General features: G+C 41.1%; 1 protein-coding gene across 6 annotated transcripts in view; it reads right to left on the bottom strand.

Moving 5' to 3' along the window:
• Window positions 1-2,067: 2,067 nt before the first annotated feature.
• Window positions 2,068-17,321, bottom strand: part of GAD2 (glutamate decarboxylase 2) — a 41,793-nt gene continuing 26,539 nt past the window's right edge. For 5 of the 6 annotated variants that reach the window (XM_041488358.1, XM_041488370.1, XM_041488389.1 and 2 more), the window contains 8 exons: window positions 16,492-16,546; window positions 15,025-15,141; window positions 13,848-13,912; window positions 10,015-10,093; window positions 8,179-8,328; window positions 6,341-6,448; window positions 5,304-5,393; window positions 2,068-4,666 (listed from right to left, as the gene is read on the bottom strand). In XM_041488358.1, the coding sequence (XP_041344292.1) occupies window positions 4,493-4,666; window positions 5,304-5,393; window positions 6,341-6,448; window positions 8,179-8,328; window positions 10,015-10,093; window positions 13,848-13,912; window positions 15,025-15,141; window positions 16,492-16,546 (838 nt within the window). In that variant the 3' untranslated portion in view covers window positions 2,068-4,492. Of the gene's footprint in view, window positions 4,667-5,303; window positions 5,394-6,340; window positions 6,897-8,178; window positions 8,329-10,014; window positions 10,094-13,847; window positions 13,913-15,024; window positions 15,142-16,491; window positions 16,547-17,321 lie in introns of those variants that run through there. The other variant, XR_005956908.1, reaches the window with a different exon arrangement.

A 17,321-nucleotide genomic window follows, 5' to 3' on the forward strand; every position in this document is an offset into this window, starting at 1 on the left:
CGTGCCCCAAGTCCTTTCCGTGCTTTCCAGACTGGAGCTGACAGTGTTACAGCTTTTACTGCTGCCAGGCTTGGGCTTCCACTGCCTGCCAGTGCAATACAAAGAGCAGGGGCTCATCTGAATGGGGAAATTAGCTGGAGCTGCTTGGCAGGGACTGCTGTGGAGTCACTTTCCATGGTGGGCATTGCCTCCCAGCAAAGGAGCACCTGGGGAGCTCTGCTGGGCAGTCCTGGTGTGTGCAATCCCCAACCACATGGCCCCATGCCTCTGTACAGACTGCCTTTAAAGAGCTGTGGGATGCAGCTGACCCTTTTAATACAAGTCATTTCCTTTTAGCTTCTCAGAACAACAAAAACATGCTTACATCAAGTCCCAACCATCTCTTCTTCCAGAACCACTTTCATTACTGGGGCAGAGGATGATGGGTAGGAAAATAGAAGTCCATCATGCAGGGAATATAGAGGTGGGAGAAAATGGAACTTTAGTGATACAGGATTATATAAAATAATAACATTTTCCAGGGTAATGGGACAAATTAAGTACACCTACTCTTATACTCCCTGTCCCCTTGTTAGTTTAATGTTTGTATTTTTCTGTTGCTATATAATTAAAATCTGACATGGTTTTAATGTCCAGTGCAGGTCAGATGTCAGTAACACACTAGATCCTGTTACTTGTAATGTGAAATCTAGAGTTTTAGAAACAATTCCTTTCTATGGAAGGTGAGGACTCCTTTAGAAATTTCACATACTGCAGTGCAGTGCATTGAACTTGCCCTTCCTGATCATTGGTCACAGACCTATAGAAAATTATCCTTGGAGCATTACAGATCACAGGCTAAAACTGAGTACTCAACAGGACTGGGATTAGGCAATCTGGGTTAATATCATTTAAAGTTAGATATTTGAATGCTTTTGGAATTTTCAGCATCAGCCATCAGCTGGAGTGAGAACATGTGCTGGGACAGCTGTTGAAGAGCAGTGGGAGAATGGGAGGATTCCATCCTTGCTTTACTTGTGACTTTTCTGTGCCTGGAGAAAACAGCCTTTGCTCTGTTCATGAAATTGGGCTGACAACTTCTTCAGCCTCTCATGTGCCGCTCAGCCACCCTCGTGGCTGACAATATGGCACCAGGGCCAAGGATTTGCAGGAGCTGCACAAGAGCACACCTACACTGGTTTTATCTGCACTAACTCCCCAGAAATTAACTACTGGGTATTGAGGCAAGCCAGTCACTTTTACAAGCCCAAGCTTCATCCAGTCCTGTGAGGGTAGTGCTCAAAAGGGCTAAACCAGTGCTCCCCTTCCCAGTGCCAAATGGAGAGTTTCACTGGGATGAGGACAGTAACTTATCCCCACAAGCTCTCCCTCTATTTCCTTACAGATCTCCTAGCTGGGCTCTGTGCAAGTATTCAGCACAGGTGTTAATCTTAAATTCTGCTAGAGACTTAAAGAAATGATAGAAAAAAATCCCATTTCAGACATGAGCTTCCAGACTGCTGTGGCTTTAACAGCATAGTTTAATTTCTCTGCTGCTGGTATTGCACTGGGCAGCACTGCAGCAGGTGGAAGAGAAATAGAGCAGATTGGTGGCAGATTTTGAAGGGACCTGGCCTTGGGCTAGAAGAGACCTAAAGATTAAAATCTTAAGTTTTATATTGGTTGTTTTGTCTTTTTTACTTCATAGCTGTTTTAAATTGTTACCATTGTATAGTCTGTGCTGTCCTGGCAAGTGCCCTGTCTGCTTTCACTGCTGTCCTGAAGGCTGGTTTGAGTCTATGGTTAATTTGGGGATAAGTACTTGTGAAATAAAAAGACAAAAACAGAGTACAAAAAAAATTGAGACTGTCTGAGGAGAAAAAAGCAACTAAATCCATCTTGTAAAGACAAGGTGCAGGAATACCAGAGGGCAGATTTACCCTTGCATGCTGGTGCTGAGCATTGCCTCCAAAAAAGACCTGGAGTACCGACTCAGAAAAGGTCTAGTGGTGGAGTTGGTATTTTTATGTTACAGTAGTGAACAAAATGCATCTTGTAATGAAAAAATCCAGCAGGAGACATAAAAAGTTCCAATTAAACATTCTCTTTATTGGGGCCTTGCTCCGAAATGGCACAAATGATAAACGCTCAGAGTGCTCATCAGTGCTGCTAATGAAAAGACCCAGAGTCACGTGTTACACTTTTATTTGGATTTAGATCAACACCACAGATAAGATACTTTGGTCAAACACAAGAACAGATTGCTATGCCGCTCCTTCCTGGCTGCAATAAGTACAGTAATGTGTAAAAAAAATATGCTGGTTCTCCTGGAACACCAAATGTAAATCTTGGATTGGCACATACATCTAATAAATAAGCTGTTTGCACTTAGCACTTTAAAACGTAATTGCACATGCAAGATGTAACCAGGCTACTGATCACCTTTGTCATTGTCCCTGTCCTATTTTTACTTTATAAGTTCTTATCTTGCCTTTTTCCCAGCAAGAAAAAATAATATAATTTGCTGCTCTACTCAGTATTTCAGTGATTAATCTGCTGATTTTAACATGTTTAGCAGAGGTCACATTGAGGCCTTCCTGACAGAATTGGTATCTCCTCTACAGCTTGGCTTGACACACAATGCAGGTGGCAATGGAAGTCCACTGAGGTGAGGTGAGGGGCGTGCCAGAAGCTGACGAGGAGAGGTTAACACAAGCAAAGATACAGTAGAGGACAGGCGTGAATGCAGTTCTTACAATATCAAGAGTCAATACTACTACCACACAAATAATGACCTATCAATAATATATTGTACAAGCTTATACAGCAACACATGTTGATTTGCAACATTGTACAGTTTAAATCTAAAGTGCACAGCCTCAATCTGAGGTGACAAAACAGTACTATCAATATAATAAAGGCAACACAATTACAGACACTATTTATTTCCTCTTACTTAATGTCCTCATATTACATTGAATCAATACTCCATTTATCTATTTTAGATGAAATTAAACTGACATTGCACTTCTTTTTTTGTCTTCAAGTATTTTAGAGACAGCAAAACCATATTGCTTTACAAACACAAGTTGGCCATTTAGGCAAAGTTAAAACCAAAACTTCAGTAGGGTTATAAGTAGACAGGTCTAAGCTGCAGAACTCTTACCAACACTTCCAGATGTTGGGGGGAGAAAAGATAAATTTAAGTTTCCATGCCAGAGACACCTCTAAAGCTAAGGAATGATGCAGCAAATAATTTGGGCAAGAGCTGTGCCCATGGTTTCTAAGGAGGTTGTGAGGCTCTGTAGGGGCTGTTCTTTGGCAGATGTAGCCATACCTTAACTTCACTGTAGACAAGGATGGAGTCCAGCACTGTGAAAATCCTTTGACAAACTGGTCTGTACTGAGACCCCATCCCTGTCACTCAGATGACAGTCACATTTAATTTAGGCTTTGTCTTGCAGACCTGTACATCTGTAAGAAATCTTCACCTTCTTAATGTAGCTGTGAGGTTTTCAATGTAATTTGGGACTGCTCACAGCAGAAATATTTTTGAGATAAGAATTTACTCAGACGTGACCTTTTTTTTAAAATAGGCTTTTTAAACACAGAACACAGAAACCATCCAAATACAACCTTATTTCAGTCTTGGTTAGCACTGTATATTGATTGTGCGTCTGCTTCGGCCACGTGGGAAACATAATTAGGAATAATAGCATCCTATTGTTGTACTGTAATTGATCTTATTAAGTGGTTGTAAGAGCTGCAGTCCTCTTGAGGTTTTTCAGTAACCAACCCTGGAGATGTACAATCCATATGACATGGAGAAAGAATGTATTATGTGGGCTTGTCTTTTAAAATAAGCAGTAATAAATATTCGAGGCACCTCCACCAAAAGAAAAAGAATCCCAGTTAATTTTCAGCTTCTGTACTTGTGGTTTTATAACCCATAAAAAATAAAAATATATAGTTTACAAAATAGGATTTTTTATATATATATATATATATTTCCTTTTGTAAAACTATACTTATTTAAATACATTTGAAATGTTACTATAGGTAAATTAGAAATTCTGTTCTAATACTACGAAAAAGGCAAAATCCTTTCACTTTTAAACATACAGCATGTATATTCCGCATCTCACCACCCCCTCCCACTTCCCCCAATCTGATTTTGTCATAATTTTGGGCAACTTTGGCATCATTCAGTCTGATTGCTGTTAATTTAAAGTAATTACTGTGTTAAAATTAGGGGTAAAATTTTAAGTATCTTCTGGTCTTCCTTATTTGTTTCAATGAAGCTTTTTTGTGCAGCAAATTATTAAGGAGGCATTCTAAAACTCAGGAAAGGACTTTAAAGGAGCCATATTTCTTGATTTTAAACTGTACTCTACTCCAACGCCACAATATAGAAATAGATTTACTTTGGAACAAACTACAAATACATTCGCACAGTTTGTGACAACTTAATTGTCTACTTAGAGGTCCAGGAACAGACTTGCACACCCAGTTATTATAAATCTTGTCCCAGGCGTTCTATTTCGTCAATCAGGAAATCGATGTCTTGGTGAGTGGCCGCAGGGTTGGAGATGACCATCCGGAAGAAGTTCACTTTGTCTCCCAGGGGCTGATAGCTCACCATGGTCGTGCCATACTCCATCATCCTGGCTTTTATCACTGGTGCCACCTGCAGAGCAACAGAAAGTAGGTGATGATAATGATGACTATTATTATTGTCATTATTATCATTATTTTCATTATTGTCATCAACCTCATTGTTATTAAAACAGAGTATACTTCCTTTTTTTTTATAGAGGATGGAGAGCTACAAGCAGCTGAAATGGAATTACATCCAATATTAAAAAAAAAAACATTAACCTCCAGTAAGGAATAAATGTCACACTGAAAAGGCATTCAATTTATCTCGTTTCTTTGTTGTGCTCTTTAAACGACTGGGGAAATTTCCCTCTGCTACTTCCTCAATATTGCTGACAGGGACACAGTAGCTGTTTTTTGTACTGCTCACAACATGGCTACAATTGTTTTCATATGCCAGGGCGCTGTAGCACTGCTGAGTTTTTGCTGCCCTTGCTGTGTTTAGTGACTGCAGCTGGCAGTACCTCCAGCGCACAGACACGGAGCAAATCCGGGCTCTGGACATCGGGCACAGCCAGGGAACACCACACCTGGGACCAGGGCAAGGTGGTGCCAGACTGGCCTGCAGTGAAATGACCGTGGGGCTGTCATTTGCCAGAACCTCCCTTGCCCTGTGCCCCGGGAGATCATTCTGGGGATTGCCCACCTGCAAGGGTTTCACCGCTCACCTTCATCAGGCGGCTCGTTCTCTCTTCGCTGTCCTCCACGCCACGCAAGCTGGGAGGTATGTACCAGAAGCAGACATTGGTGTGCTGAGGCTAAGCACAGAATAATAATGGTTTACGTTGTAAGAAATGCTCATAATATCTCAATTGAAATTAAGCTCATGCCTTCCCTCCCTGTCATACATCATCTTGTGACAGCAGTCAATGGTTTTCATTATTGTGGTCCACTGAGAGTCATCATCATTATTAATGCAGAAAAGATAATTTTAAGCAATTTATTCCCAGGGTGTCAGATGCAGAAACACATCATCCAGCTGGGCAAATATATTTATGCCTTTCTGAAAGGCATCTGGATTTTGCAGCTCCTGTCCCCTCCAGGGGCTGAAGGGATCGTGTGGCTAAGACAAGAGTCTATTACAGATAATTTAGAGGTGAGGACTGTGTCATTTACTTTTATTACATGACAGAATAATACAGAATCTGATTCTGTAAACAGGAGCCACAGGTGTTGCATAAGATAGTCTAAGATTTTCTTACATTTAATGAAATGTATTACTTCTCAATGTGATTCAGCTAGCTGCCGTATGCAGCAGCACAGCATCTTAGCTCATTTAACGTCTTTGGGACCACTAAGCAAAAAGGCATAAAGTGACAACTTAGTTGACATTTTGTGCATTTTTTGTGCATTTTGTGGGGTACTGTACACCCACTCCTAACAGACCCTGCTATTAGGAAACTGTAACTTGTTTTTATAACATAAGAGCTGGTTCTCATTGTGCCTCTGTGGGTTGTGTTACGCTGAGATACCGGTGTTTTGTTTCAGAAGAGTTAAACAGAGCAAACTGAACACCTATGCATGGCTGCCTCATCTTCCTTGTCCCTGCATTCCAGGAGGAAGAGAGGAACTGGCACAAGAGGTTTTGTTACAAGGGTTCCTCCTTTCTGTCTCATGCTGTTTGATTTGACCTGTTGGTAGCATCCCAGTAGGTAATGCAGCAAACACTGTTGACCAACTGAGAAAAAGAAGTTGTGCTACATACCTTTCCATCAAACACCATTTCATACCCTTCTCTGTTCTTTATTTTATTGTATAGGTATTCAGCAAGTTCCAAGCACTTATCAATTTGTGCTTCAAATCCTGTGGTTCCCTTTACAGAGAGATGAAGAAAAGAAGTTATGTGAATATCCATTCTATGAATTAAAAGGGCAAAAGGACTACGCAATACTTGCCAACACATCAGCAGAAGTCATCTCTCAGAAGTCTCTGTGAGATCAAGGATCTGATTCTATGTGATGAAGGGCACTTTGATAAGCAGAACTCATTTGTCTCTAGCTCTTGCCACTGACACCCCTGTAGCCAACTCTGCAAAATAAGCATCAGGTACCTGCTTGGTTCTCAGGAATATTCTGCTGAGAACCTGAATAGCACCTCAAAGGGTGACTTTGGCAGATTTTGCAGAGAGGCTGAGGGTGGTTTTGGACAGCTTGGACTGGCATGGAGCGGGGTCTTCAGGAGGTGTTGAGTTCCAGACATGGGGAGTCCCACTATTTTCAGGATAGGAGATTTTCATCTTCCATGAATGATATGCTGGGGACCTTCCAAGAATAATTTTTTTCTTTTTTAGTTAAGCACAGAGCGGGTAGATACAGTTTTAGAGCCCAGTCTAATGCCTGTGAAATGCACACTTTGTTTAGATACTACCCTGCCTCTGTAGTGTTCTCTCTTCTTTTCTAACAGATACCATACCAACTCAGAAGCTGTGTTTTTAAGAGCTGCAGAAAAGCCTGCTTTTTCTTCCCTGGCAGAAGTCATAATCCTCTCTGTGACATCATAATTGTTCCTGCAATCACCAACTGTGATGCCTCAAACAAAGGATGCAGCTTCAAGAGGGAGGAAGGGGAATAAACAGCTGGGATAGATAAACTCTTTAAGAAACACACACGCTATTTTGTAATGTTAATATTACAAGCAGAGTGTGAGAAGAGAAAAAGCAGTACAAGGCATATTGAAAAAATGGGCCTTAGGAGAAATGTCTCTGAGTAATGGATGCATGTCCCTGCTCAATCTGTTCTGGCAGTGCAGAACAGACTTAAAAAAGCCCATGTGATTATCCCTCTGTGTATAAAGATTTCAAAACAGAGTAGAGGTAGCCCTGGGAGAAAGGCTTGGAGTAAAAGAGACATGTGGCTAAAATCACCTGCCACTCTGCAGACCCCAGTTAGCACTACAGCTATTGCATCCTCCTTTACAGACTCCCACACCTCCTCAGAGGTTTAATGAAGCACATGTGAATCTTTAAGGCTTTCTGGAAATGAAAACAGTGATGTCATCTCCTCTGAACCAACCTTAGGCAACCTGACACAATAGATAAAAGAAATATACACAAGAACTTTATTTAGCAATATAGATAATCATTAGAGCTAGTGTTCACAGATTTCCCAGTGAAGAGTTTTTGATAAGTTTCCTCTACTCCTTCAAAAGATTACTTCATATCTACTGCATGCAATGAAACTAGGTATTCCCATCTTGATTTGCCATGTCTAATTTCTGAATATAATTAAAACATCTTTTTATTTCCAGAAATCTTTGTAACAACATTCCTAGGTATATGATTTATGCTGTTAGACTCCTACAGTTACACAAGGCAAATGCTATGCAAAGCCATACAGTTCAAGTTTCAAAATCATGTGTGTTGCTTTGAAGCTCCGTCCTTAAAAGCACAAAACCCCCAGAAAATAATAATGTCCTTTCTTTCATGTTATATATGTGAAATTCAGGTCAGATATTTTCTAAAATTATGATTACAGAAAAAAACCCCTCAAGTGTATCTGGTGTGCATTATTTTAATACAAACAAATGTGTAGCAGGCAGTCCTACCTTTGCCCTCCACATCAGCCATAGCTTGAAGACATCAACATGCCGTCCACACTGCAAAGCCTTGTCTCCCGTGTCGTAGGACAGGTCGTAGTGCTTGTCTTGTTGAAAGAGGTAGGAGGCATGCATCTGATTGCAACTCTGCATCAATCCCTTATGGACACAAAGACACAGGCACAGGGATGTCAGCACAGATTTGACTACTGCTCTGAGGGTTGCTTTGGGTGAAAAATTACAAACACCCAAATTCAGCTAAATATATGTCCCAGCGCAAAAGGAAGATCAAAAAACCCCACAAAAGCAGACTTAGCTGCTCAATGGATTAATACCTATCAGTTCCCAAGACACCTTGGTACCTGACCCAGCAATGTGTAATCCACTCCCAGATCCAAGTAATTTTTAAAAAAAGCTGGACATTGTGCTTCTGGCATTCTTATGCTTAATTTAATTTTTGGATCTTGCCTTTTATTCTTTGTTCTGGTTCCTTTTCCTCCTTTCCTTTGAAGGCTTCTTTTCTGAGTCAGACCAAGACAACTGGTGACTAATCTAAAGAATATCACAGCACTTTTCAATTGCTTTGGTCTCTAAAATTCTGATTTTTATTGTTTTCTTTCTTTGTAGGAACAGTTCTTTTCTGCAAAGCCCTCAGCTGTACATTGAATGCTTAAGAGGTATAGAAAGCTTTGAACAGACAGAAGAACATCTGGCCTTTAAAAACCCAGCTAGACCTATTTCTGGGCTGCAACATACCATTCTAAGAGGTAACATTGTGGGAGGGACAGAAGCCAACAAGGTGAGGAAACCTGGCTCATGAAAGCATGAGGTTTCCTTTTTAACTTTTTAAGTAAAATGCAGAGAGCCATGTTCTGGCTCTAGTTAAGATCTCAACCAATTTTATGGCACACCTTAGGGCTGTTGCCTAAAATGGCAATTTTCAGTCCAAGAAGAATCATAACATGGCTGTTTATCATCAAGTCTAATCTTTATGTGTAACTCAAAACTGAGATAGCAAAATGAGGGGGGGAAAAAGAATTGACTTTCTCCGAATCTGAACCATCTGTTCTCACTAGAAGTCAGGGATGGTACTGACTTCAGCTGGGCAGGCTTTGTCTTGGGGAATTGACCCAGAGGGCAAATAAAAGCCAGCTTCTCTCTTCCTAAGTGCAATCACTTTGTATACAATCTGTTGTACAGCTGTTAGCAAAACAGCAACCAGCTTTTTGATAGCTGGTCTATTAAGTGGTGGCTGTACGGCAGCTGTCCCAGTCAGTGATGGTTATATGAAAATTACAGGCTTGAAGGGGAATTCAAATTCTAGCACTAAATGAAACATTTACTTTTTATTCCAAGTGCACTTAGTGTTCCATTTTTACTTCCATGTGCCCCGAAGTGGATATATAGATCAAAGCTGGGTAGGAGTACTATAAAAGTCTAGAAAGTGTAATGATGCCTCGATTCTGGACCAAATGTTGTGCTGCATGTAAACCACAACTTTCACCCCAAGAGGACCAGAGTTCACCTGCAGTTACATCTTATGCTAGACAGCAACGAGTGGGGTTACACAGTCATGCAGCCACAGCTTAACCACGGACATTTAGAACAGAACATCACAAAACTCTGTACAGATATTGCCATTGATTGCCTCATTTTTGCTAGACATCTGCTTTAATTCCTTCTGCAGTCATGGCTGAAGCATATAAACAGAGGTCTTTTCTCAGTTCCTGTTATAATCCTCATCACATTAGCAAGTATTAGCTATGGCACAGTTATGAAGAAAATACCCAGGATTTTCAGAAGTAAAATGCCAGAAAAGCAAAGAAGCATGGTATTGTGACATACCTCTTCTCTTACTAGCAGGGCTGAGCACTGCAGTGGGACGCCCATCATCTTGTGAGGGTTCCAGGTTACTGAGTTAGCCCTGGGACAGAAAACCACACGAAACTCAGATATTGTACTATGTGATGAAACCCCAGAGGCATTTAGAAATAATAAGAATGATACTGAACATGTAGCAATACTCACTTTTTTCCTTTTGCTGAGCAACCAAAGCTGAAAATAATCATGGCTGATATTAGGAAAGCAATGCCTTCACAGGGGACCTAATCCACTCCAGTTGGCTTTTGGACGACAATCCTGGCAAATTACCACAGGATAATTGCTCTATCCACTAAATTTAATCAGCATTAAACTTTCTGGGGAGCCATCTATACTTTACAAACATAGGGCAAACTTCCTAAAAACACGCACTTGACTGATGAACTTTCTAAAATTGCACAGTCAATTAAAGAGGCAGATAAGAAGCTGGCAACCCAGCAGATCTCCCTCCCTCTGAGTCCAGTTTCGTCAAGATTTTAGTAACTAGCTCACACAAGCATTTTAAAAAAATCCTTGAAATACTTCTGGGTATCACTAAGTCTCTGAGTAACCCGGAAAAGCTGGCCCAAAGTAATTTTTCTTATTGCTCTGATAACGGTAAAATTTCATAGCTCCCTAATTTTTGCTTAGCTACAGCAATTCACACAACTATACTAATAAGCATGGAACTGACCCATCTTGCCAGAAAAGAGTCTGATTCTGCCTCCCTTCAGGACACATGTTGGAAAAACTTCTGTCAGCCTAGGTTTTGGGAACAAATGGAGGGCTGACACAATACAGTCTAGAGAAGAGGCATTTGGGACTGTGGTGAGGGGGGAATGGAAGATTGTCCAGTTGTTTATTATTTTAATTTTGTGTTATGCTCGAATGGCTATTTTATAATTACTATTGTTACATATGATGAGTTAGCTGATAAAAGTATATATTTGCATCCTATTTGGCAAGCTGTCAAGGGCACAATAGTGCATTGATATGATCTAGTGAAGTGATTTGTATTTTGATGGTATAAATTGGTATAAATCAGTCAACTGAGGCATGGGAATACTTAAAGGACCCAGGAAACACTTGCAGGTAACACTGATGCAAACAGAGGTGAGCAGGTTAGAACCAAGCAGTGTTTTCCTGTGTAGGACTTGGAGACAGTGCTATAGGTTTATGCAACTCCTGCCAAATTGCTTCCACTCCTTCAAAGCAAGCAACTTCAAAATTCACATGGACATCAGGCAGTACTTCTGTGCTTTCTTCTTTGCTATTTAAATGGGACTGTACAAGTGCCTGATGCAAAATCTGTAGGGAACAGTCTTCCACAGGCAACATCTGGCCACTTGGCTTGGCTTTTTGAGTATTTGGCAGCTTTTAATCAGCTCAGTCAGTCATCTGATTACAACACCAAAGCTAATGGTTCTGAACATTCACTCAGGTCTATGAATTTCCCTTGATATGATACTTTTAAATTTTATTTGTGCCTATGCAAAATCAGATGGAAATTCTTTAAGAGACTTCTAAGTAACAATAGTGGTATGCATTTTCTCAAGCAAAAGGGTTACTTACTGACAACAGCCAGATGGGAATTATCTGTCTAAAACATTTAATTTACCCTACGGTCACTTATTTACCTAATTACATACCAATTGCATGCAGAAAAAGAATTAATTATGTAAAATAAAAATCCACCGTTTTTCACTTGTTATCAGTTATTTTGGGCTTCTGTCATCAGTATGCATTTGAAGAAATTGCTGACCAAGACAAAAAGTAAAAAAATCTACAGGAATCCACAGATGTTTTCCAAAAGCATCTCATGTTTGCCCAAATAACTGAGCACCAAGAACCTATGTGATTTTTTGGCTGTGAGTCAAAGATAGAAAAAAAAGTTTTTCCTTTACAGATTTCAAATGGATGACAGGAGAGATTCATGACTGGCAGAATTTGGTCCTGAGCCATCATGAAATACAGACTGATGCAATCACTGACCAGCCACAGCCCTGGGAAGGATGCCCAGACCCTCTAAGGGAGCACTCAGTCACTGCACACAATGCAGCTGTGACCCCCTGCCTGAGCCTCTGCACAGGGGACACCAGGCTGAACTCCTGATGTTGGCCAGACCTATCTGCTCCACACACTGGGGCTTGTGCTTCCTTCAGGACTCCTTCCAGCACCTTGAAATCTGCCCTGGGGAGACTGGAGGGCATGGTAAGGACAGTCCTGCAAGTCCTCCTCCTGTGACAGGAGTATTTCTGCTGGGCTGACTGTTACCAGAAGGATGTGAGTACTCAGGGCACAGTGTGCAGCAGTAAATGTTCCCTCTCCCATCAAACATGAGTAACAGCTTCAGTTCTCTTCTACTCAGACCCGTGATGACTCCATTATCTACCATGAAAGGTGCTTAAAATGTCTGCTCTAAAGGTTCCCACACTTGAGATTTGGACAAGTTGAAATGAACCACTGTGTCCAGCAAGGAGAGGAACAGTATTCAAAATACCAAATTTCCTTAATTCACTGCCAAGCATATTGAGATGGTACTTATCAAAGCACTTAATAAAATCCAGTGGAGTTCTGTATCTAAAGCTATTATGTGGAAAATGCTCCAAAGTAGATTAAACCTGAACTTCTCATTCCAGCACAATTTGGACAGCAATTTGAGAGGCAAACCCTTTGTTTCATACTCTGCCCTCAAAGGCAATGGAGGTAGATTTTTGCTTGCTCAATATTTGTCCTTTTAATGCATGATGTATAAGTCTGGAGTACTGTAGGCAGTCTTAACTAAATGAAATCATAGACTCATAGGCTGCTTTCCAAATTTTGCATGAGAGATGTATGAGAAAAGAACTGAATCATCAAGGTATCCTCCTAATCTCCAGGATCAGGATGAGGAAGTTGTTTGTAATTTTAATTGGCAAGGAACAGCAATTTGATTTAGTGATAAAGAAGGAGGAAGGGAGTAATGCTTTACTCCCAAATATCATGAGTTTCAGTAAATACAGAAATGCAAGTGACTCCATCCAGCCCAGTATACTGCCTCTAGAAAATGGACTAAATAGGTGACTGGGAAGAATGAAAAACAGGGCTAGCACCTTTGAAATTTGTCTAAATACTCTCTGAGCTTCCACTCATTTGTGGCTCACGGAAATCCTGAATGTTTTTTGTCTTTCCTTGAATGTAGATAAATCTCAACACCTATAGAAAGGATTTCCACAGCTTAACTGTTTCTGACCAACCAGCTGGTTTTTAGTTTAAGCTCAGTCCTTCCATCCTGAACTAGCATCACTTATGTTCATCTGCATTATCTGCAATGTTTATGAGCTCATGACTACAACTGTGTGTATATCCAGGCACAGATTTACTGAAGACACCGATAACACAGTCTGGAGAGGGCTATTCTCTCCAGAAGTGACAGAGCAGGACATCTGTCCTAACTGCGGGAGCACCCACATTTTATACTAGAAGTTTTATACTTCAGTGCACAAGACCTACAAGATTCACTTCTCAGAGGAATGAAATTGCTAATTCATGTTGGATGCTGAATCAGAGAATGCTGCAGAAACTATTCTGGACCTGTGAGTGTATGGCAGGAGAAGACAGAAACAAGCACGGAATGTCTGCTGTTTATACTTCAAAACAAATTGTCACACAGGCACTCTGCAATGCTGCTTCACCTGGAAGGACAGTTTATATGATTTCTCTCAACTGTATCTCAGAGCTAACAGTGATCCTTGATTTTTACAGGCATTGCTATGGTAATCACAAGTATGTTAAAATGCATTTAATAAATGCCTTTTATTGATACTAATAAACCATACCTTTCGACGCCATTTAACTTCCATTTGTGTTTCCTCGACATCAGGAGCCCACCACCCCATGCTCCCTGCAAGGCAAGACACATCATCTTAATGAGAGCTCTGCTTTCCTCCGTGATGACATCTGTGCCTTCCCATCAGTTTGGGACCCTTTTTATCTCACTGAAGTGGCACATTCCAAAATGACCAGGCAGATAGGGCCTGAGGCATGAGCTGTGATAACAATTTTCTTGCAGTAGCTTGGAAGCAGCAGTTAATAGCCCCTAATCCAGGCTCCCACCCTCATCATCTGCAAACCCTCACTCGCCCCCTCCTCTGACACCGGCACACGGGGCTGCCCGTGCTGTAATTAATGACCTGCAGATCTGCTCCTGGGTCAGCTGCCTTTTCTCCCGTAGTCACTAACTTATAATAACAAACCAGGCTGGGATCTCAGCTGCTCAGGGGAATTTTCATCATATTTTGCACCCACAACTGCTTGCTCTCTACTCATATGCTTTCCTCACAGAGATCTGGGACAAGCAGGCATTTCATGTGACTGAGAAGTATTTAAGATAAATACAAATTCTTCCTTTGAATGGACTGATTTTGGCTGACACAGTAATTCAAAATCAAGACTCTCAAACCTATGGGAAGTCAATTACCAAGCCTTTTGGGGGAAAGGATTTGCAAAAATGACATAGAAGATATTCTAGGGCTGAAAGATGATCCTTCAGAAAGATTTCTTGGCAAGAGCCTGGATAAAGCTATGAAGCCAATCTGATAAATTTCCCTAGCACTTACATTAACCTGATCAGCAATTTGCAGTACTTTATTCCAGACAAATGTATCCTCTTCCTTATGTATTTATCTTGCAGCTGCTGCAGAAGCTGAGCCAGTGCTCAGTATACTTCTTACGTATTTCTTACTAATGGCATTTAAAGATAAAGCTGAAAGCCACAAGCACTCAAACTAGGTCAACTTAAGTGTCCCAGTTGCTACAAGTACAACTACAGTCACAGCTCCTAAAATATCCCCCTGACCTGAGCCTTTCAGAGGAGTGGGAAGTTAGTGCTTGAATGTTAGACTTAATTACAGGAACTAAATACAATGGGTTTTGTACAAGACAACATTCTCCAAAATGAATAAATTAGTGTTAATACACCTTGTAATCCAGCCCTCCACATACAATGGTACTTACATCCACATGCATCCAGATTTTGTATTTCTTGCAGATGTCTGCAATAGCTATGAGAGGATCAAATGCCCCATACACTGTTGTCCCAGCTGTGGCACTCACCAGAAAAGGAACAAATCCCTTCAAGAAAGCAGAGAGATGTTATGCAGGGTCAGATGCTGCAGCCCCCTCATCCCGTGGCAGCCCCAGCTCCCCTTGTGCTGTCCCCACAGTGACCCCACAAGTGTCTGCCAGAGGCCATCCCTGCTCTGTTACACTGATTTTCTCCACGTTTAGATGCAGCGATATTACAGTTTCTACCTTAAGGTGGCAGCAAACTTCCAAACCAGTATCCTCCATTTATTAGGATGCATGAGACAGGTAAGGGCTCAACAGAACAATTCTGCTTCACACCACCTGCCTGAAACAAGAAAGTCTGCACTGCAGGATGTCACATAAACAAACCTCAACCAGGCACCACAGTGAGAGACGCGCTTCTGGCGAACTGTGCCCTGGGCTGCACTGCAGTTATCCCCGTGAGTGTCTGGCCATGAGGTGCCCCAGTTTTGCCAGTGGGAACATCGTGTCTGGGGGAGTCTCCTGGGGCAGTGGGCAGGCAGGTGCTCCAGCCCCATCCCTAACGCACAGCAGGGATACAGCTCTTCTGAGGTAAAGCAGCAGCCTCCACAGAGGCCAGGGACTATGGTCTGCTAAAATTTATAGAAATGTTTCATTTTAATTTCATTTTTACTTATGTTGATTTTATAAGGAGTACTCAGAGATCAAGAGTGGCTATTTTTTTTTTTCCAGAACTGGGGTTCAAACTATCGAAAATTCCAAACTTCCTTCTGCAACTGTCAGTAGGTTTGAGTGGCACTCTATTACCATTTTGCCTTATTTTTTTTTAATCTACTGTATTGCTTTTATTGGAAAAATGTGCTTTTAATGAAGATTTGTGTTATTAATCACGTTTGGCTGCTGTGTGTCTAGTGAATATAAATGCTGAAAGCACAGGGCTTTCTTTAATTGCATACTTTAATCTGATGTTTTAATTCTAGCTTCTCTCAGTGAACAAATCCAAAAGTGTGTGCATTTTTAGAGATATGTGGATTTTAGTTTACCTTACATTGATTTGGTGAGTCTATGAAAACTATTTTCAATGCATTAGAATAAAACAAATTCCCCAAAATGATGACTCAGGTTTTGACAATATTCAGCTGAGAAGCTGCATCATAGGCTTATAGAAGAGGAGGATATTATGCAAAACATAATATAAAAAAGAAAGCCAAATAGCTCATGGATATTATAAAGTAGTTCTAAACCTATTTTCTCAGCAACTCTTGCCTCAGTAAGTGGCAGGCTGCATTTCTAAGAAATAAATCAAAACTTAATGAGCAAGCCTGTGTTGTTTTACCAAGGAAAGCAAACAACTGGCTTTACCATTCTTTGGGGTTTTTTCATCTTTGGAAGCAGAAAAGCTGGTAAACTTACTTTTTGTTTGGCTTCAACAATTCTTCTTTCAAGGTCTGATGGGATCATTTTCCCTCTGGAGCAAGAGAGAGTTATATCAGTAACCTGATCTTGAAATCAACTTTTGCTGTTACTTCTTCACTTAATAGGAAACCCAAAGAAGGAGCAAAGAAACTTTTTTGGCCAAGAGTTATGCTGTATCGAAGAGCACAGAAAGACTCTGTCCATTAGTCTGAGTTTTTACCCTATTTATTTAGTCAATATTTGCATCAATATAGTGATGGTAACTGAGAGAAAGAACCTCGTGGCCACCCCATTAAAGACTGATGCTGCTCCTTGTAGCCTCTTGGTCCTGTCTGAAGTTACAGTCCTGGGAAGAAGCTTTAGCCTCCCAGGGAGAGGCTCAGCCCAGTGTCCCAAGAAGTTCACTGGGTGCCAAATCCCATGTTCCTCTCTCAGCAGGCACAGAAAATGCCAGAAGAGCTGCACAGCCTTGAGCAGTGCAAGTCAGTTGTGCTGTCAGCAGCTGTCTCTGTGCTCCCTTCCCAGGGATGAACACCTTTCTGGGTGACTTTCCCACGCTTTAGTGAATTACATGTTTGCATTTCCTGGAAGCAAGGTGTGAGAAGCTGCCAGTCTAGACTTGCTAAATGCACTGCCAGGCTCTTTGCACTGATGTATTTGCAACACCTGCAGTATGAACCATCTACGTCAGATTCAGTCGGGTAAGGCTTGAAGGCTAATTTAGGAAATCCTGTAAATTAACTAGGTGCAAGGTAAAACAGTGCTGATACTGAATATTAAGGCTATGGTTTTCTTTGCTTTAGACACAAGCAAATAACACAATAAAA

The sequence above is a fragment of the Pyrgilauda ruficollis genome, unplaced genomic scaffold (assembly GCF_017590135.1).
Source record: "Pyrgilauda ruficollis isolate IOZ18807 unplaced genomic scaffold, ASM1759013v1 scaffold12, whole genome shotgun sequence".
NCBI lineage: Eukaryota > Metazoa > Chordata > Aves > Passeriformes > Passeridae > Pyrgilauda > Pyrgilauda ruficollis.